Here is a 17,216-nt window from a genome sequence, read left to right on the forward strand (position 1 = left end):
TATAGTCTGATATAAGGTAAGGTTGTTTGATGCCTAGCTGCTAAGCTCAATGGCACAGAAATTAATAGTGGTGGAGAACCAGTTACATTGAGTTTGGAACACTAAAGCATGAGCTTAGAAATAAAAAGGAAAATAGAATCTCTCTTTTCTGTATTTTAATATATAGGTTGCAATCACATAAAAGACTATGTATATGCTTAGCAACTTGTTTTTACACGTCTTCAAACCCCAAAAGCGAGTGAAAACTTGTGGGTAAAGGTAAACTGGTGATCCAGCAAGGCTAATAGTCAGTGAAATCATAAGTATTCCCTAGCAACCCAAATGTAGTGTAGCCCAATATTGATTCAGCTTGTTATGGGGGTTCTTTAAATGTAAACACTAATTTGTGATTCTTCAGATCTGTGGCCACAAATGTATTTATTTATCAAATATTTTACCAGGAAAGATACATTGAGATTTCTCTCGTTTTCAAGTATGTCCTGGTTTCACAAATCATTGCATTGTTACATTAGGGTACAATAAAATGCAAAAACAATATCAATACACAATATATACAAAATCTATCATAGAACAGATGGGGGGAAGGTCAGGTTGAAACCCACATGACCCTCTGGTAGCAGGAGGGTTTCCGTATCATAGTGATATATGCTCAGAAAAAAAGTAGGTTTTGCCTGAAGAGAAAAAAAAAACAACCAAAAAAAATCATATAAAAGGTAGAAAAGACTACATTCAAAACATCCGAGAGCCATCCAACTAGCCTCAATACTATCTCTTAGTGAATAAAATCCACTGTTTTGTCAAATTTCCATTCCTTTTTAAAATACCCTCATGTAGAAATGACCTTCAAGAAAAAAAAATGCTTAGGAATAAAAGGAGCAGAAAAACAGGTATAAAAATGAGCTGAAAAAAAGTGTACAAGAGATCCTGCAACAATCAAAAAATGAAAGACTTTTGTGGAGGCCTGATGGCGCAGCCAGGTGTATAAAACCCACAAAGGTGTGCCCTTAGTCAGATATATCTACATGGCTTGCTAGAGCATTAAGCTATGTGTAAACAAATAGAAGAAAATTATTAACTAGTATTGCATGGTCCCCAACAGATACACATGGTAGTTTTTTCCAGGATGAGCCAGGTAAGATTTTTTGTAAATGCTTTAAATAATGAAATACTGAGACCTCAATATCTAAGTGGCAACTATTGACACTGAGGCAGTAATAAAATTACTACCTAACGCAAACACAGGTAGAAATCATAATTTCAGTCAACTGTCTCATTCAAAGCTTTAGCTGCCTCACAGTTGCTTTACTATGCAGGCTGAAAACCAAAAAAAAAAACCAAGTAAACATAATTTTTCACACCCATTCCGGGGGTACAACTTATTTAACAAATCAGTGTCCTATCCCTAGGAATGCTGAAAAAGTGCAATGGGCATACTTGATAGATTTACACATGTGCAGTTGCAAGATCTCTTCATCTTGCTACATCCTGATATTAGGTGGACTCCTTTAAACTGAGGTGGGGTGGGGAGGTGGTTGTTTCTATATTTTGCTTTCTATATTTGTTTAAAAGTGTTTGCTTGCCGATTTTAAATAATAATTGTCAAGTCACGAATGTCCCTCTGCTTTGTCTCTTACAAATAATCAGTCAAAGAAAGTCTATTCAGTTGCCCAAGGGGAATACATAAATGCTACACAAGATAAACTATTTATTAAACATAATTATTTTTTTTCAATGTTACTTCTAGGTATAATTATTTTCTATTGTAGAACATGTGTTTTAGTTTAGATTTTGAGATGAAGCACTTCTGCTTGACTCTGAATTGAGTAGACAGTTGTCTGTATGGACGTATTGACTGCTATTGCCTTTTTCAGGAACACCAGAGCTGAGTGCCACTGACTGTAAGGAACTTGAGACAAAGTTGAAAGAAAGAGAAGAGTTTCTGATTCCCATCTACCATCAAGTGGCTGTGCAGTTTGCAGATTTGCATGACACACCAGGCCGAATGCAGGAGAAAGGAGTTATCACTGTAAGTATGACAATTGCCCTCCATGTGATGGATTTGTAAACATAGAGTGTTACATATATATTAAAAACACATGTGTATATGTGTCAGGCTTGACCCTAACTCCCCATCCAACTATCGTCCTATCTCGCTACTGCCTTTTGCATCCAAGATCCTTGAAAGAATTGTGTATGCGAGATTGACAGACTTCCTCGAATCAAACTCTCTTCCTCGAATCAAACGCTTCAGTCTGGTTTCCGCGCTAAGCACTCTGTGGAAACGGCACTGACCAAAGTATCCAATGATCTACTCGCTGCAAAATCTCGTGGTCACTACTCTATCCTAATTCTCCTTGACCTGTCTGCGGCTTTTGACACTGTTGATCATCAACAGCTTCTTCTCATCCTTAGCAATATCGGTCTACAAGATATTGCTCTCTCCTGGTGCTCCTCCTACCTCTCCCAGTGCTCTTTCTGTGTTTCTTTCTCCCCAACTCCTCTCTGTTGGTGTCCCCCAAGGTTCAGTCCTTGGTCCCCTACTGTTCTCCATCTATACTGCCTCCCTTGGTAAACTCATTAGCTCCTTTGGCTTCCAATATCATTTCTATGCAGATGACACGCAAATCTACCTGTCCTCTCCTGATCTCTCCCCGTCCCTCTTGACTAGTGTCTCTGACTGCCTCTGTTTCTAACTGGATGGCTGCCCACTTCCTTAAACTAAACTTGACCAAAACTGAAATTCTGGTCTTTCCTCCCTCAAGTGTTGTTACTCCTGTGTCTGTCTCCCTCCAAGTCAATGGTGCTACCATCAGCTCCACCACGCAGGCTCGCTGCCTAGGTGTTCTCTTTGACTCCGACCTCTCCTTCAAGCCTCATGTTCACTCTATCTCCAAATCTTGTCATTTCCATCTCAAAAACAATGCGACTAAGGTGCTGGTCCATTCCACTGTACTTTCTCGCCTTGACTACTGTAATCCGCTTCTCTAATGAATGCGGCGGCGAGGCTCATCTCCCATGCCTCACCCTTCTGTCAGTCCCTACATTGGCTTCCTATAAAATATAGAGCTCAATTTAAAATTCTAGTTCTTGCTTTCAAATGTCTACATAATGCTGCTCCCACCTATCTATCCTCCCTTATACACAAGTATGTCCCGTCTAGGCCCTTACGATCTGCTGAAGACTTACGTCTATCTGCAGTCCATACTCCCACCTCTGATGCTCGCCTTCAAGACTTCTCGAGGGCTGCACCTTTCCTGTGGAACGTGCATCCCTCCTCCGTTAGATGCTCACCCAGTCTCCACTCCTTCAAAAAATCATTAAAAACCCACTTCTTCATAAAAGCGTATCAATTAAACTCTTAATAGCTCCCAACTGATTCCTCTTCTGCAACTGTCACTAGTCTAATACTATCCTTACCTTTTGTGTCATTTTACCCCACTCCCTCTAGCAAGTAAGCTCATTGAACAGGGCCCTCACCCTCTGTTCCTGTGTGTCCGACTTGTCTGGTTACAACTACATGTCTGTTCGTCCACCCATTGTAAAGCGCTGCGGAATTTGACGGCACTCTATAAATAATATAATAATAATAATAATAATTATTGGCTTTTAATACACTTTATTACAATGCAGGATATTTTAGAATGGAAAACATCAAGGACGTTTTTCTACTGGAGGCTAAGGAGGCTGTTATTGGAAGATGTAGTGAAACAGAAGATTCACAGCGCAAACCCTGAGCTTACAGATGGCCAGATCCAAGCTATGCTTAGACGCTGGTTCGTAGAAGTGGAAGGAACGGTCAAGGTAAAGCACGCTTCTTAAGGTTCTCTTTTTAATGCAGTGGCTTCTATTGATTTTCAAATACATGCTAATAAGCCATTTAAAGTGGGAACTTGAAATGCTTTGAAGAGGTTATTGTCTGAACTGGCTTCTTAAAGCCCCAAGAAAGAACATAACTAAATGAACATGGTAACTAATATTTAGTGATGAAAGCATATGAAATACTTATTGTAGTTGATATTGTTGTTATTATTGTAGCACACATGCCACAGGACTCACAACCAGAATCTGAATAGTAAAGATATCACTCTATTGTATGGTTGGCAAATAAAACAAAATGTTGTATTGGATGAACACTATAGCATTAGAAATACAAAACATTATAGTATCCCCCTGCAAGTAACTATAGGTTCGCCCCTCCCTCCTGGTAAATAAAGGGTTAAAGGTTTTTTTTTTGCACTTACCTGTTTCCAGCACTATGGTGTCTCGGTGCTGGCTCAGTCTCCTTCTAATCTCACATCACGGCAATGAGAAAACCTAATGCACGGAAGCTACAAGGGATTTTGAAGACACCGGATGTCTTCATGCAAGACGTGAGGACGTCCAACATCATTTCACAGAGTTAAACTTTGTAAAAAGCAAGGAAATGCCTCTAGTGTGTCTAGGCAGCCACTAGAGACAGTCTTACCTCTGCAATGTAATGTTTTACAATGCAGGGTTAAGGGGACAGGGACACGGCACCCAGACCACTTCAATAAGATGAGTGTTCCTATACCAAGACTCAATAAGTCTTTGTTCCTATAGTGTCCCTAAAGTTTAGAAATAAAAACAATTTCTGTTTAATAAAATGGAGTATAGAAAACAACCCCACCCATCATCCAGTGACACACACTGTTCGTATACGACTGATAAAATCTAAAATGATTGCAACTAGGCAGCAATATTACATTGGAACTGTAACTAGCAAAATTGTCTCTTGATCTTCCACTTTGAAAAACCCCTAAAATCTTTTAAGTATATCATCAAAAGGGAATACACAAATAATTACACAATGCCCATAAAAATGGAGGAAAAAAATGACTAATTGGGGATTAAAGTGACTGTATATTGACATGGATAGCAACGTCAGTGCCTCTCTAGGTAGAAGTAGAGTAGTCCGTACAAAATTGTATGGATAACACCAAGGGAATATATTGCTATGTGTTAAAGGACGACAGGTATGGCACACAAATGGGTACAGTTGATAGAGCTACAGGTATGTCAATTCTAATATAGTAAGCTCAAAACAGCTTTAAGTCACAACATCATTTTGAAAATTACTTTCACAAAATGACGCATTGATAACGTTTAATGAATCAAACTAAAAGAAAATGAGATGACAAGTTTAATGATACTTTTCTGAAATGAGTTGGGAACTCAATACACTCAATCTCATCAATATGAGCCTGGTTACAGATAAACCTGGACAAAGCACCAGGTCCTATGTACAATATACAAACAACAGAAAGAGGTTTAGGCACTGCAAGGTTTGGTTTCAACCAAATGTCAAATAGTGAGGTATTTTTTCAAACTTGTCAATGACAGGTTATTACTATCGTAGAATACAGTGATATAAAAACAGTGCACTAGTCAAGTGTATATATACAAATATATATATATATATATATATATATATGGAAAGGTACACAATGTTACCAAGTTTGTTTTATAAGTGAGATTTGTTGTTGTCTAATCTGATATATGCTCCATCCTTTTGATGTTGTATTGTGATAGCTGGTTTGTGGCCAATCTTCTATTTGTCCATTCTTTATGTACACATTCTTTATGCCTGCATTATTTATTTATTTGTTTGTTTGTTATTTCTAGTGACTTCCATAGTTGAGATATACAGTCATGGGTCAAAGATAGTACTCCCTCTTTAAATTCTATGGTTTTAAATAACAGGATATAATAGCAATCAACTGTTCCTTAGCAGGTCTTAAAATTAAGTGAATACAACCTCAGATGAACAACAACACTGGACATATTACAACCGTGTCGTGATTTATTCAACAATAAAGCGTAAATGTATGTATGTGTTTTGTGTGTGTATGTGTGTGTAATACATATATTTGTAATTCTGCAGTGACATGAGAAAAGAGGTCATCCAGCCATACCAAGAGTATGATATATGAGAATTATTTTAGCCCCGTATTGCAATACTAGTAAGAATAGAAAAACATTGCTGTGAATGTGATGCTTTTATTGTGATTGATTGCAACAAGCCACCCAGAATTTTACTTTAAGAGGGTGAAATGAGGATGCCTGATATTAACTCATTATGGTCATTAGAATGGTGATTCATGAGGTTCTGATCTAAGTCCCATTAAAGGTATGCTTCTTAATAAATCTTCATATAGTGTCACTGATATCAAGAAACAAGGTTGAATCTATGCATACAGAGTAGACAGTCTCGATGACTGTTTTATAATGGCACCATTTTTGATGTAAATATATTACCTAATTGTGCCATTTCTTGAGATGGTGACCTTAATAGTTCTAAATAATGGTTATCAGCAAAGGGCAGCAAATAAATTCTGTTCTCTTTTCATGAACTACATAACGCACAGGAAAATTTCAATGTATGTATATTGTACACATTCAGCATTAAAGGGACACTCAAGTCACCCAGACCACTTTATCTCAATAAAGTGGTCTGGGTGCATTGGTCCTATCATTTTAACCCTGCAATGTATAACATTGCCATTTTGTAGAGACTGTATTGTTCACATTGCAGGGTTAAATCCACCTCTAGTTACTGTCACTCTGACAGCCACTAGATAAGCGCTGCAGCACAGGGTTTAGCTTGGATAAAGTGCTTCCGGCTACCTGGAAGAAGTAGTAGAGGCAGGGAGCCTGGTGATGCCCCAGGCACCCAGTGGATCCAAGTACAGTACCATGATGGATCATCCCTTAAAGGCATATGGAAATATATTAAAATATTTCAGACTTTAGATGTAAAAAAAATTATAAAGATAAAAGCATGTTTTGTAAAAATGTTCAGACCTACATGCCTTTTCCAATCAATCCGGTTGCTCATCTTAGATGAACAGGGTTGCAAAGTACATGCATTACTCACAGTACACTCATATTACAATTACAATTATTTATAGAGCGACCAACATATTCTTCAACGCTCAGACCACTTCACTGACCTCTTCTTTAAAGATGCACTCAACTGCCCAAACAAAAATTTTAAAATCACTATTAAGTAGATATACCTCAAACAAAAACATGCATGCTTTTAATTATGCATTTTTTTTTCCGTTTGGGTTATGTATAAAAACAGCTTGCAAAACCTGCAGTTCTCTTGTCTGCTGCCTTTGCAAGTTCTCCTCTTCTAACCCCGCCCAGACTTTCTGTGACTATCCACTTCCAGACTTCCCAATGCAGTGCAATGAGAAGTCTTTGCAAGGCAGGTGCTATGAGCAATTTCTGACATCTTGAGTTTTGCTCCACTAAACTAACCAAACCAAACCTAAAGGTAGTAACAGGCAGGGGTGTATTTGCCGCGAGGCAAACAAGGCATTTGCCTTGGGCGGCATTTTTCAGGGGGCGGCAAAAAAAGCCGCCCCCAAATGCCCAGGGCAAATGCCTTGTTAGCCTTGCGGCTAACAAGGCATGCTGGGCGGCCGGCGGGCTGCTGGGCAGTGCGGGTAGGTGGGCGGCCGGCGAGGGAGCACTTCCTCTGAGCGGTCTGCTCAGCTCCCTCGCGCGCCGCAGAGTGAGGCTGGGAGCCGGAATATGACGTCATATTCCGGCTCCGCCTCCCAGCATCACTCTGCGGCGCGCGAGGGAGCTGAGCAGACCGCTCAGAGGAAGTGCTCCCTCGCCGGCCGCCCACCTACCCGCACTGCCCAGCAGCCACTGGACCACCAGGGAGACAGATATCCCCCCCCCCCCAGCTTTCCCAAAGGTAAGGAGGCTGGGGGGGTTAAATAAAAAAAAAAAAAAATGTATTAAATATGTGAGTGATTGAGTGTGTTTGTATGTCTGTGTATGTCTGTTAGTGTGTGTGTGTGTGTATGTCTGTTAGTGTGTGTGTGTATGTCTGTAAGTGTATGTCTGTAAGTGTGTGTATGTCTGTTAGTGGGTCTGTGTGTGTGTCTGTTAGTTTGTGTGTGTGTTTGTGTGTGTGTATGTCTGTTAGTGTGTGTATGTCTGTTAGTGTGTCTGTGTGTGTGTCTGTTAGTGTGTGTGTATGTCTGTATGTGTGTGTGTGTGTGTATGTCTGTATGTGTGTGGGTCTGTGTGTGTGTGTTAGTGTGTGTGTATGTCAGTGTGTGTGTCTGTAAGTGTGTGTCTGTTAGACTGTGTGTGTGTCTGTTAGACTGTGTGTGTGTCTGTTAGACTGTGTGTGTGTCTGCTAGTGAGTGTGTTTCTGTTACCTAGTGTATGCGTATTTGTCAGTGAATGTGTGTGTGTGTGTGTATTTAGAAGGCGGGACGGAGGAAGGGTTCGGTGGGGGTGGCGCGGGTGGGGGGGGGAGGGTTGGGTGAGGGTGGCGTGGGTGGGAGGGGGGCGCCTGAGTTTTGTCCTGCCTAGGGCAGCACAAAACCAGGATACACCACTGGTAACAGGACCGTTTTTTTGATTGACAGCCGGGGGGTGGAGGGTGTAATGAGTTTAATTTAAACAAAACCCCAAAATTTAAAAAGTGCTAACGATTTCTGAAATCAGAGTGAAACACAGTCTTCTCATATTAAGAATTTCAGTGGGAGAACTGATGGGCTTCTCGAAAGAAGTATGTTTTAGGGATATTTTATATACACATTGTTACATTTTCCACTTTAAAAGGAAAGTATAGATGTGCAACACACAATGCATCTTCATATTGTATACCTCCAAAATTCATACTTTAAATTGCATGTTATGTGTTGCATTTGCTTTGTAAGGGACACAGACCAAGAATGGTGCAAATGTAAGCGAAAATATATTTTCCCTCCCCACTTTTACCTATTTACAAAAAAAAAAGTATTGTTTGCGTATGCTAAGGTTAACTCAATTTCTGCATTCCATTAAATTTTTACTGTCCTACACAGCACATTTACAACATCGCCGCCATCCCCCATTATGATGCTTATCTATGAGTAGCAACGCACGCACACCCAGCGTCCAACGTCAGCAGTCTTTGCCTGCTGATTCTTCACATAAAATAGAATCAATTACTTAATCTATTTTGGTCTGAAGCCCCTAGTGGCTGTCTGATTGAGTGTTGTTTTTCAATAACTACACAGTTTTCAATTGCAACGCTACAGTCATGGACTGATCTATGCCCCCAAATCATTTCATTTAGGTAAAATGATTTTGAAGCTCACGCTGTCCCCTTAACATTCCATACGAAAGCTACTGTGGGAAGGCTGGCACTAGCTGTACTGTATAGGACACTATATAGTGAGCCAAGCTACATGTGCAGCTTGCCGCATCTATCAGCTTGAGTATGTGAGAGCCAGGATTACTTTCCTCTCCACACAGTACATGCAGCTGGCCATAATGTAGGACTGGCTTTGATACTATAAACTTGAATGCATAGACCTCCCACCAACCTTTGATTTCCCAGCCACAAATAAAACTGACGACATCTAAGGCCACAGCTTTATTTGAACCAAACCAGTGAGGATAATATATAAGTTTTCATTACGTCTATCAGCTTATGCCCCAGCAGTCAGCAGGCAATACTTTCACATGAGCTCTAGTGATGCGAACACTCCAAGGCCAAACACAGGACTCATGCCCCCAAGAGACTACCCAAAGGGTGGTGCTGGCCACGCTAACCTGTTGCTGTGACAATAAAAAACATGCAAAATGCACAAAGCAATGCATAATTACACAGGACAAGTGTGTGGTAAACAGTCAAATGAGCTTTCTGCACTGCTACCCAAAAAAAAAAGTGTAAGCTCCTCTCCCTGACACTGTTAATATCGCTCGTCTTGATATTTACAAACATTTAAAGGGTTACTCAAAGCAGCATAGTGTAGCTGTACCCTTGTACCGTTACCAAGTAATGGGGTGACCATTTTGAACCATTTTGCCCTCTTGCCCGCCAGACAATTGGAATTTTCTGAGCCATGTGATGTGCATCTGGCTTTTGCAGAGCTGCGGATGCCAATCCCACAGCTAATTCATTAGCTGAGAGCATCGGCTGATCACTCTCAGCTAATGAGTGACCACCTGTGCATGGAATAAGCACAGAATTGGCATTAGCAAGTTGGAGCCCTTGTTCCAAGCTGGCTAATGACATACTATTGACAATGTTGCAGGTGGATTTACATTTACACACCGCCAACACATACAGGCAGACACACACACACACACTGCCCCCCCCCATACACAGACACATCTACACCTCACACACACTGCCCCCATAAACACACAAACGCACACTGCTCCCCATATACATAAACAATGTCCCCTCACACACACTGCATCCCAAACACAGACACTACACTCCTCCCACACACACACACACTGCATCCTTCTCCCACACTTCACCCCTCACACACACTGTACCGCACACACTACATCCCTCACACACACACTGCATTCCCTACACACTGCACCCCTCACACAAACACTGCACCTTTCACACAGACATTGCACCCTTCACACACACTGCATCTGTCACACATACACACACACACACTGCACCCCTCACACACTTCATCCTTCACACACATTACAGCCCCTCACACATACTGCACTGCATACACACTACATCCCTCACACACACATACACAACACCCCTCACACAATTTATCCTTCACACACATTGCACCCTTCACACACACACACGCACTGCACCCTTTTCACACACTAAATGCCTCACATACACGTCCCCCTTCACACAAATTGCACCCCTCACACACACACGCTCGCACACTATTGTCTCTATCACTTACTATGTGTCCTATCCTTTACTACAGCCCCTATCCCAGGTGACACCACATCGGTTGTCAAACTATTCATAAACTGTGTAACTACTCACTGAGAGGCTGCCACGGCACTCCTGGCACCATAACTACTACAGCGAGCTGCAGTGGTTAATGTGCCTGGATTGTTCATTTAAAAATTATTTACCAGTGACCCTCCCGGGATTAGGTTCAGGATCCACCCATGTCTGTATGTGCAGCATTTCAGTAAAATACTGAAGTGGTTATGGTGTTTGACATGAACCCTTTAAATCACTGTTTCAGTCAGAACAAGTTTCAGATAACTGACTGACCAGCACAGCCCTGCATTCATGAATCTCTTCCCTAATTGGTCTGAGAGAATTGGTGCGGGCTGCATTATGCCATCCCCTGTGGTCCATTTGTTTACCTTTTTCAAATATTTATTATTATGCTGTGTAGTTTTAAAAAAGACAGTAAAGGGTTAGTTATTGTGAGTTTAGAACCTTGTTATAAAAGTTAAGGGAGAAAAATATTTTGGGGGGGAAATAATTTATAAAAATGAGTAACTCTGAACTATCTGAATTGTATATTGTTTTACCCTATATGTTATAGTTTAGTTGTCAGCTCCCACCATTTCATTTTTGGTGAGTGAATTCTAAAATTCAAAGACTATTTAATCTTTTATGGTCTATAAAGAGATTTACTAAACTGAGAATTCAACGTGAATTTCAAATTTAAGTCCCTCAGTAGCAGAAAAGAAAGCATAGATAACTTAGAAATCTTTTTTGAGTTCAGCATCTTCAACCCTACATTTACTATGAATTTTCACTTTCGTAAATACCGTAACCGTCCTAGAGTTCCACATTCTGTAACTACAAATCAAGTCTAATTAAATATGTTTAATTCTGAACTTCCGAAGAACCCTAACCTTATAACAACAATAATAACAAACACACATAACAGGAATTTATATTGGAAACAACACTTTAAAAAGGATGCAAATATAATATTTTTATGGAGTTCAAAGTACAATTAATTACATTTTATGGTGGAGTTTGCTAGTAAATTCCCAGCAGGATAATAAGATATTCATAGATCATGAGTTATTACAATTATCTCTAAAGTGATGATTGTTTGCTTGACCGAAATTGTTCCTATTGGTGTTACATACACGGAACAAATCTCTCTCTATTTCATATTTTCTCCCTTAACTAATCTAAGTTGAGCTCCTGTTCCCAGCAGGCTGACTTATCTCATGTAACAGTATTTCAGTAGATGGCACTCTGCTGTTTTCAGATATTGCCTCCTTTAGCTTTCCTCCTTTGGTGTTCAGACCCACTGTCTTTGTAGTCATTTTGTGAACTTGTCCAACGTTCCATGACCGCAGTCCATGCTGCCCGATTCCAAACCCGGTATTAGGGCATTTAGTACACTCAAGATAAATGTATCTGAAAAGAGGAGAGAAAAGGAAGAAATAAAAAAAATAAAAAAACAAACATGTTTGCCGAAGGGAGTGAATAAGCATTCTTGGCACTGTCTGCATGTGTTTAGGAGCTTGTGTCTTGTTAGCTAATACATTACACCAATCAAGGCAAGTTATCTTAAGCTACAATTAATCTGCTCCCTGGCATATGTTGATAGGAAAGCATCATGCTGTTTCTTAATTAAAAGCAAACGGATTAAAAATGATTAATAACAGTATTAAATATTCACCCAAACTAAAAGCTTTGGGATTCCTGGATAAATCTTGCTTTGTTCACGATTTTAAAGCAAGAGTCATTTTTGCTTGAATATTTCTCTGTTTTGTGATTTGCTCATTTCAACTGCTTTTTCATGTTTTTATTTTTTATTTTTATATATACCTTGTGTATATATTCGTAGCGGACTGGCCTGTCACTGGACTGATAAGGCAAGATGCACCACATTTAATAATGCAGTATGCAGCATTTATCAGTTACAGGCTACTGTCCATGCCTCAACATTACTAATACATAGAACTTGGGCTTTTAATAGCCGATTCTAAAAAGGTTTACAAATAACCTATGTTGTAAATGGTTAATTTTACAAACATTCTGTGTGATGTTACATGGTTCAGATATGCATATAAACACACATGCTGTGGAAGAGTTTGCTATGGACCTAAATCCTTTCTAGTAGCATTGAAGTGTCTGTGGTAAGCATCACAGTTAGGTTATAGATTTGTAGCCTGTCATAAAGACATACAGGCGTATTCACTAATGTGAGAATTGTCAGGAATTCAAAATTAATGTTAAATTTGAAGCCAAAATATTTGAACTGGAAGAATTTTTTTTCATTTGAATTCCTGACAATTCTCACTTTTGTGAATAATCCTGCTATTATTAGAGTCTAAAATGTGATTGAAGTGACTCCTGGAATCAGAGTCACAATTCATGTAAAATAGAACCATGTAAAAAAAATAAAAAATTAAAGGCTATGTTTTTATCATTATTATGTTATTATTTTATAGCGCCAACAAATTCCACAGCGCTTTACAGTGGGTGGACGAAGAAACATGTAGTTGTAACCATAGAAACATAGAATGTGACGGCAGATAAGAACCATTCGGCCCATCTAGGCTGCCCAATATTTCGAAATCCTTTTAATTAGTCCCTGGCCTTATCTTAAGTCTAGGATAGCCTTATGCCTATCCCACGCATGCTTAAACTCCTTTACCGTGTAAACCTCTACCACTTCAGCTGGAAGGCTATTCCATGCGTCCACTACCCTCTCAGTAAAGTAATACTTAATGATATTATTTTTAAACCATTGCCCCTCTAATTTAAGACTATGTCCTCTTGTTGTGGTAGTTTTTCTTCTTTTAAATATTGTCTCCTCCTTTACTGTGTTGATTCCCTTTATGTATTTAAATGTTTCTATCATATCCCCCCGTCGGACACACAGTAACAGAGGGGTTGAGGGCCCTGCTCAATGAGCTTACATGCTAGAGGGAGTGGGGTAAAGTGACACAAAAGGTACGGATAGTATTAGACTAATGACAGTTGCAAGAGAGGAATCAGTCGGGAGCTATTAACAGTTTAATTGATACTCTTTTATGAAGACGTGGGTTTTTAATGATTTTTTTAAAGGAGTGGAGACTGGGTGAGCATCTAACGGAGGAGGGAAGTAAGTTCCACAGGAACGGTGCAGCACTTGAGAAGTCTTGAAGGCGAGCATTAGAGATGGGAGTACGGACAGAAGATAGACGTAAGTCTTCAGCAGGGCATAAGGACCTAGACAGGACTTGTGTATTAGGGAGGATAGATAGGTGGGAGCAGCATTATTTAGAGATTTGAAAGCAAGAACCAGAATTTAAAAATTGAGCTCTATATTTTATAGGAAGCCAATGTAGGGACTGACAGAAGGGTGAGGCATGGGAGGTGCGGGTGGACAGGAAGATAAGCCTCGCTGCCCCATTCAATATGGACTATAACGGCGCAAGTTGGGAGCACGTAAGACCACTGAGAAGCAGATTACAGTAATCAAGACGAGAAAGGACAGTGGAATGGACCAGCTCCTTAGTCGCATCTGGTGTTAAGTAAAGTCGGGTGCGCACAATGATTTGAGATGGATTTGGCGATAGACTGAACATGAGGCGTGAAGGAGAGGTCGGAGTCAAAGAGAACACCTAGGCAGCGAGCCTGTGTGGTGGAGCTGATGGTAGCACCGTTGACTTGGAGGGAGACAGATACAGGAGTAGCAACACTTGAGGGAGGAAGGACCAGAATTTCAGTTTTGGTTAAGTTGAGTTTAACCCCTTAAGGACACAAGGAAGTGGGCAGCCATCCAGTTTAGAAATAGCAGAGAGGCTCTAGAGATCAGGAGAGGACAGGTAGATTTGTGTGTCATCCGCATAGAAATGATATTGGAAGCCAGAGAAGCTAATGAGTTTACCAAGGGAGACAGTATAGATAGAGAACAGTAGGGGACCAAGGACTGAACCTTGGGGGACACCAACAGAGAGGGGAGAAGAAGCAGAGAAAGAAACACTGAAAGAGAGCTGGGAGAGGCAGGATGAGCACCTGGAGAGAGTAATATCTTGTAGACCGATATTGCAGAGAAGAAGCTGTTGATGATCAACATTGTCAAAAGCCGCAGAAAGGTCAAGGAGAATTAGGATAGAGTAGTGACCACGAGATTTTGCAGCAAGTAGATCATTGGATACTTTGGTCCCAGCTGTTTCAACAGAGTGACGAGCGCGGAATCTAGGCTGAAGCGGGTCTAGCAGAGAGTTGGACTCAAGGAAGTCTGTCAATCTCGCACACACAGCTCTTTCAAGGATCTTGGACGCAAAAGGCAGTAGCGAGATCGGACGGTAGCTGGACGATTGAATGATGACAAGTGCTTGTGTTTTGAAAAAAAAAAGCTGCATCTCATCTCCACCCCACCAGTTTATCATTTGTAAAAGAGGATTTGTTGCGAGGCTTTGACCAAAACTTAGCCAGTTTTTCTTTTAGGAGTGAAGGAGACACCAAGGCATACACAATACTGGTACAAGAATACTTGAAGTCAGCTGATCTGTAGTGCATTTTGCTAATCTCAGAGCAGCAATGTGTAGCTACAGCCATTTTAATTCACTCCTCTCTCGAACTGAATTAATAGCAGCTAGGAGTCTAACTCCCACTAATACTGGACAGACTAGAACATGTATGTCCCAATATTGCCCATGATAAAACAAACACTAGCCCTTACATTAACCCTAAGCAGCATATAACATGAAACACGTAATAGTGAAGAGTGTATTAAATATGCATTCTTGAGTTTACCCAGAGGACCTGTTTAACCCCTTAAGGACCAAACTTCTGGAATAAAAGGGAATCATGACGTGTCAGACACGTCATGTGTCCTTAAGGGGTTAATGCAAGTTCTAGGAAATAACCAAATCAGAAAGTGCTATATAACATAATGCAGAACTGTCCTTTTAACCCCTTAAGGACTGAGCAGAATGTACACATTTTGATCAAAATAAAACGTAAACAAAACTTGGAATTTGACTATATGTCTGTTCAACTGTAATAAACCTCTTTCATATTATGTGCACCCACACTTATTATATTTCATTTTATTCAGGAGAAATAGGGCTTTCATTTAACATCAAATATTTAGCTATGAAACATAACTTAATGGGAATAAAATATTAAAAATTTTTTTTAGTTCTGCATGACATTTTAACTGTGAGTGTAATAATACTGTTTGCTTTTACTGCAATAAAATACACATATTTGTATTCAGTGATGTCTCACATGTAAATCAGTACCCACTATGTACAGGTTTTATGCTGTTTTGGGAAGTTACAGGGTCAAATATAGCACGTTACATTTTTCCGTTTATACACATTGAGATTCGCCAGATTGGTTATGTTGCCTTTGAGACCATATGGTAGCCCAGGAATGAGAATTACCTCTGTCATGGCATACCATTTGAAAAAGTAGACAACCCAAGGTATTGCAAATGGGGTATGTCCAGTCTTTTTTAGTAGCCACTTAGTCACACAAGCACTGGCCAAAGTTAGTGTTAATATTTGTTTGCGTGGGGAAAAAAATAATAATTTGAATGCCAATTTTGGCCAGTGTTTGTGACTAAGTGGCTACTAAAAAGACTGGACATACCCCATTTGTAATACCTTGGGTTGTCTACTTTTTTTGGGGGTTGCCCGCCATCCTTAAGGGGTTAAAGTAACACTAAAGCATTAGGAATAGAAACAATGCCCTGTTAAACATGTAGGTCTCTGCATCCCTTTATAAGGAGGTAAAATGTCTTTATATTTACCTTTTCTCCCTCTCAGCGCCTGCCTCCATTCGGCCATCCTGCTTCCTTCGCTGAAATCGATAATTCCAGCCAATCCAAATCTCCCATAGCATTGGGAGCCTAGTGCGCATGTACAGCAAAACGCTGCCCCAATCATATCGTCTCTATGTGCAAACAGCTATTTCTGTGGAAGCTCCTCTAGTGGCTCTCAGTGTGGTAGCCATTATAAGCATTTAAACCCTGCATTGCAAACTTTGTTGTTTTTGCAGAATGGCAGTGTTTTCAGTTGCAGGGTTAAAACAAGGGGTGCATGGCACACAGACCACTTTATTGCCTATTGTATTCCTTTAAGCGAAGCCCACCAAAGGCATATGTTTCCTTAGACGGAGTGGGAGAGGAAACAGTTAGATATGCCTACCAGAACTTCTCCTTTGAACCACCTTCTTTTTTTCTTGGCGTAGCCCTCGGCTTCTGGCAACTTCTTCTGTTAGGAGCCACATCACTGAAGTTCTCATGCACATTTTTATACAAAACAAGGTCTATGGAAGATCCCTGCAGAACATGAAGGCAAATGGCAAGACTTTCAAGCAAAAGCTGTTTCTAGCTCTGCCTTTTGGTACTTATTGACAAAAATGAAGTCTTAGTTATGATACCTTCTGGTTGAATTGAAGTCTTTGAAGGTTTTTTCTTTTTCAATAAAGATAATATCTTTATCATAAACCCAGAATAACAGTACTATGTTAA

At 40.1% G+C, this 17,216-nt stretch overlaps 1 protein-coding gene across 5 annotated transcripts in view; it reads left to right on the forward strand.

The window, feature by feature from the left end:
* Positions 1-17,216, forward strand: part of ACACA (acetyl-CoA carboxylase alpha) — a 429,246-nt gene that overhangs the window by 399,084 nt on the left and 12,946 nt on the right. For all 5 annotated transcript variants that reach the window (XM_063452852.1, XM_063452842.1, XM_063452868.1 and 2 more), the window contains 2 exons: positions 1,872-2,026; positions 3,631-3,801. In XM_063452852.1, the coding sequence (XP_063308922.1) occupies positions 1,872-2,026; positions 3,631-3,801 (326 nt within the window). The remainder of the gene's footprint in view (positions 1-1,871; positions 2,027-3,630; positions 3,802-17,216) is intronic.

Source organism: Pelobates fuscus, chromosome 1, assembly GCF_036172605.1.
Source record: "Pelobates fuscus isolate aPelFus1 chromosome 1, aPelFus1.pri, whole genome shotgun sequence".
Lineage (NCBI taxonomy): Eukaryota > Metazoa > Chordata > Amphibia > Anura > Pelobatidae > Pelobates > Pelobates fuscus.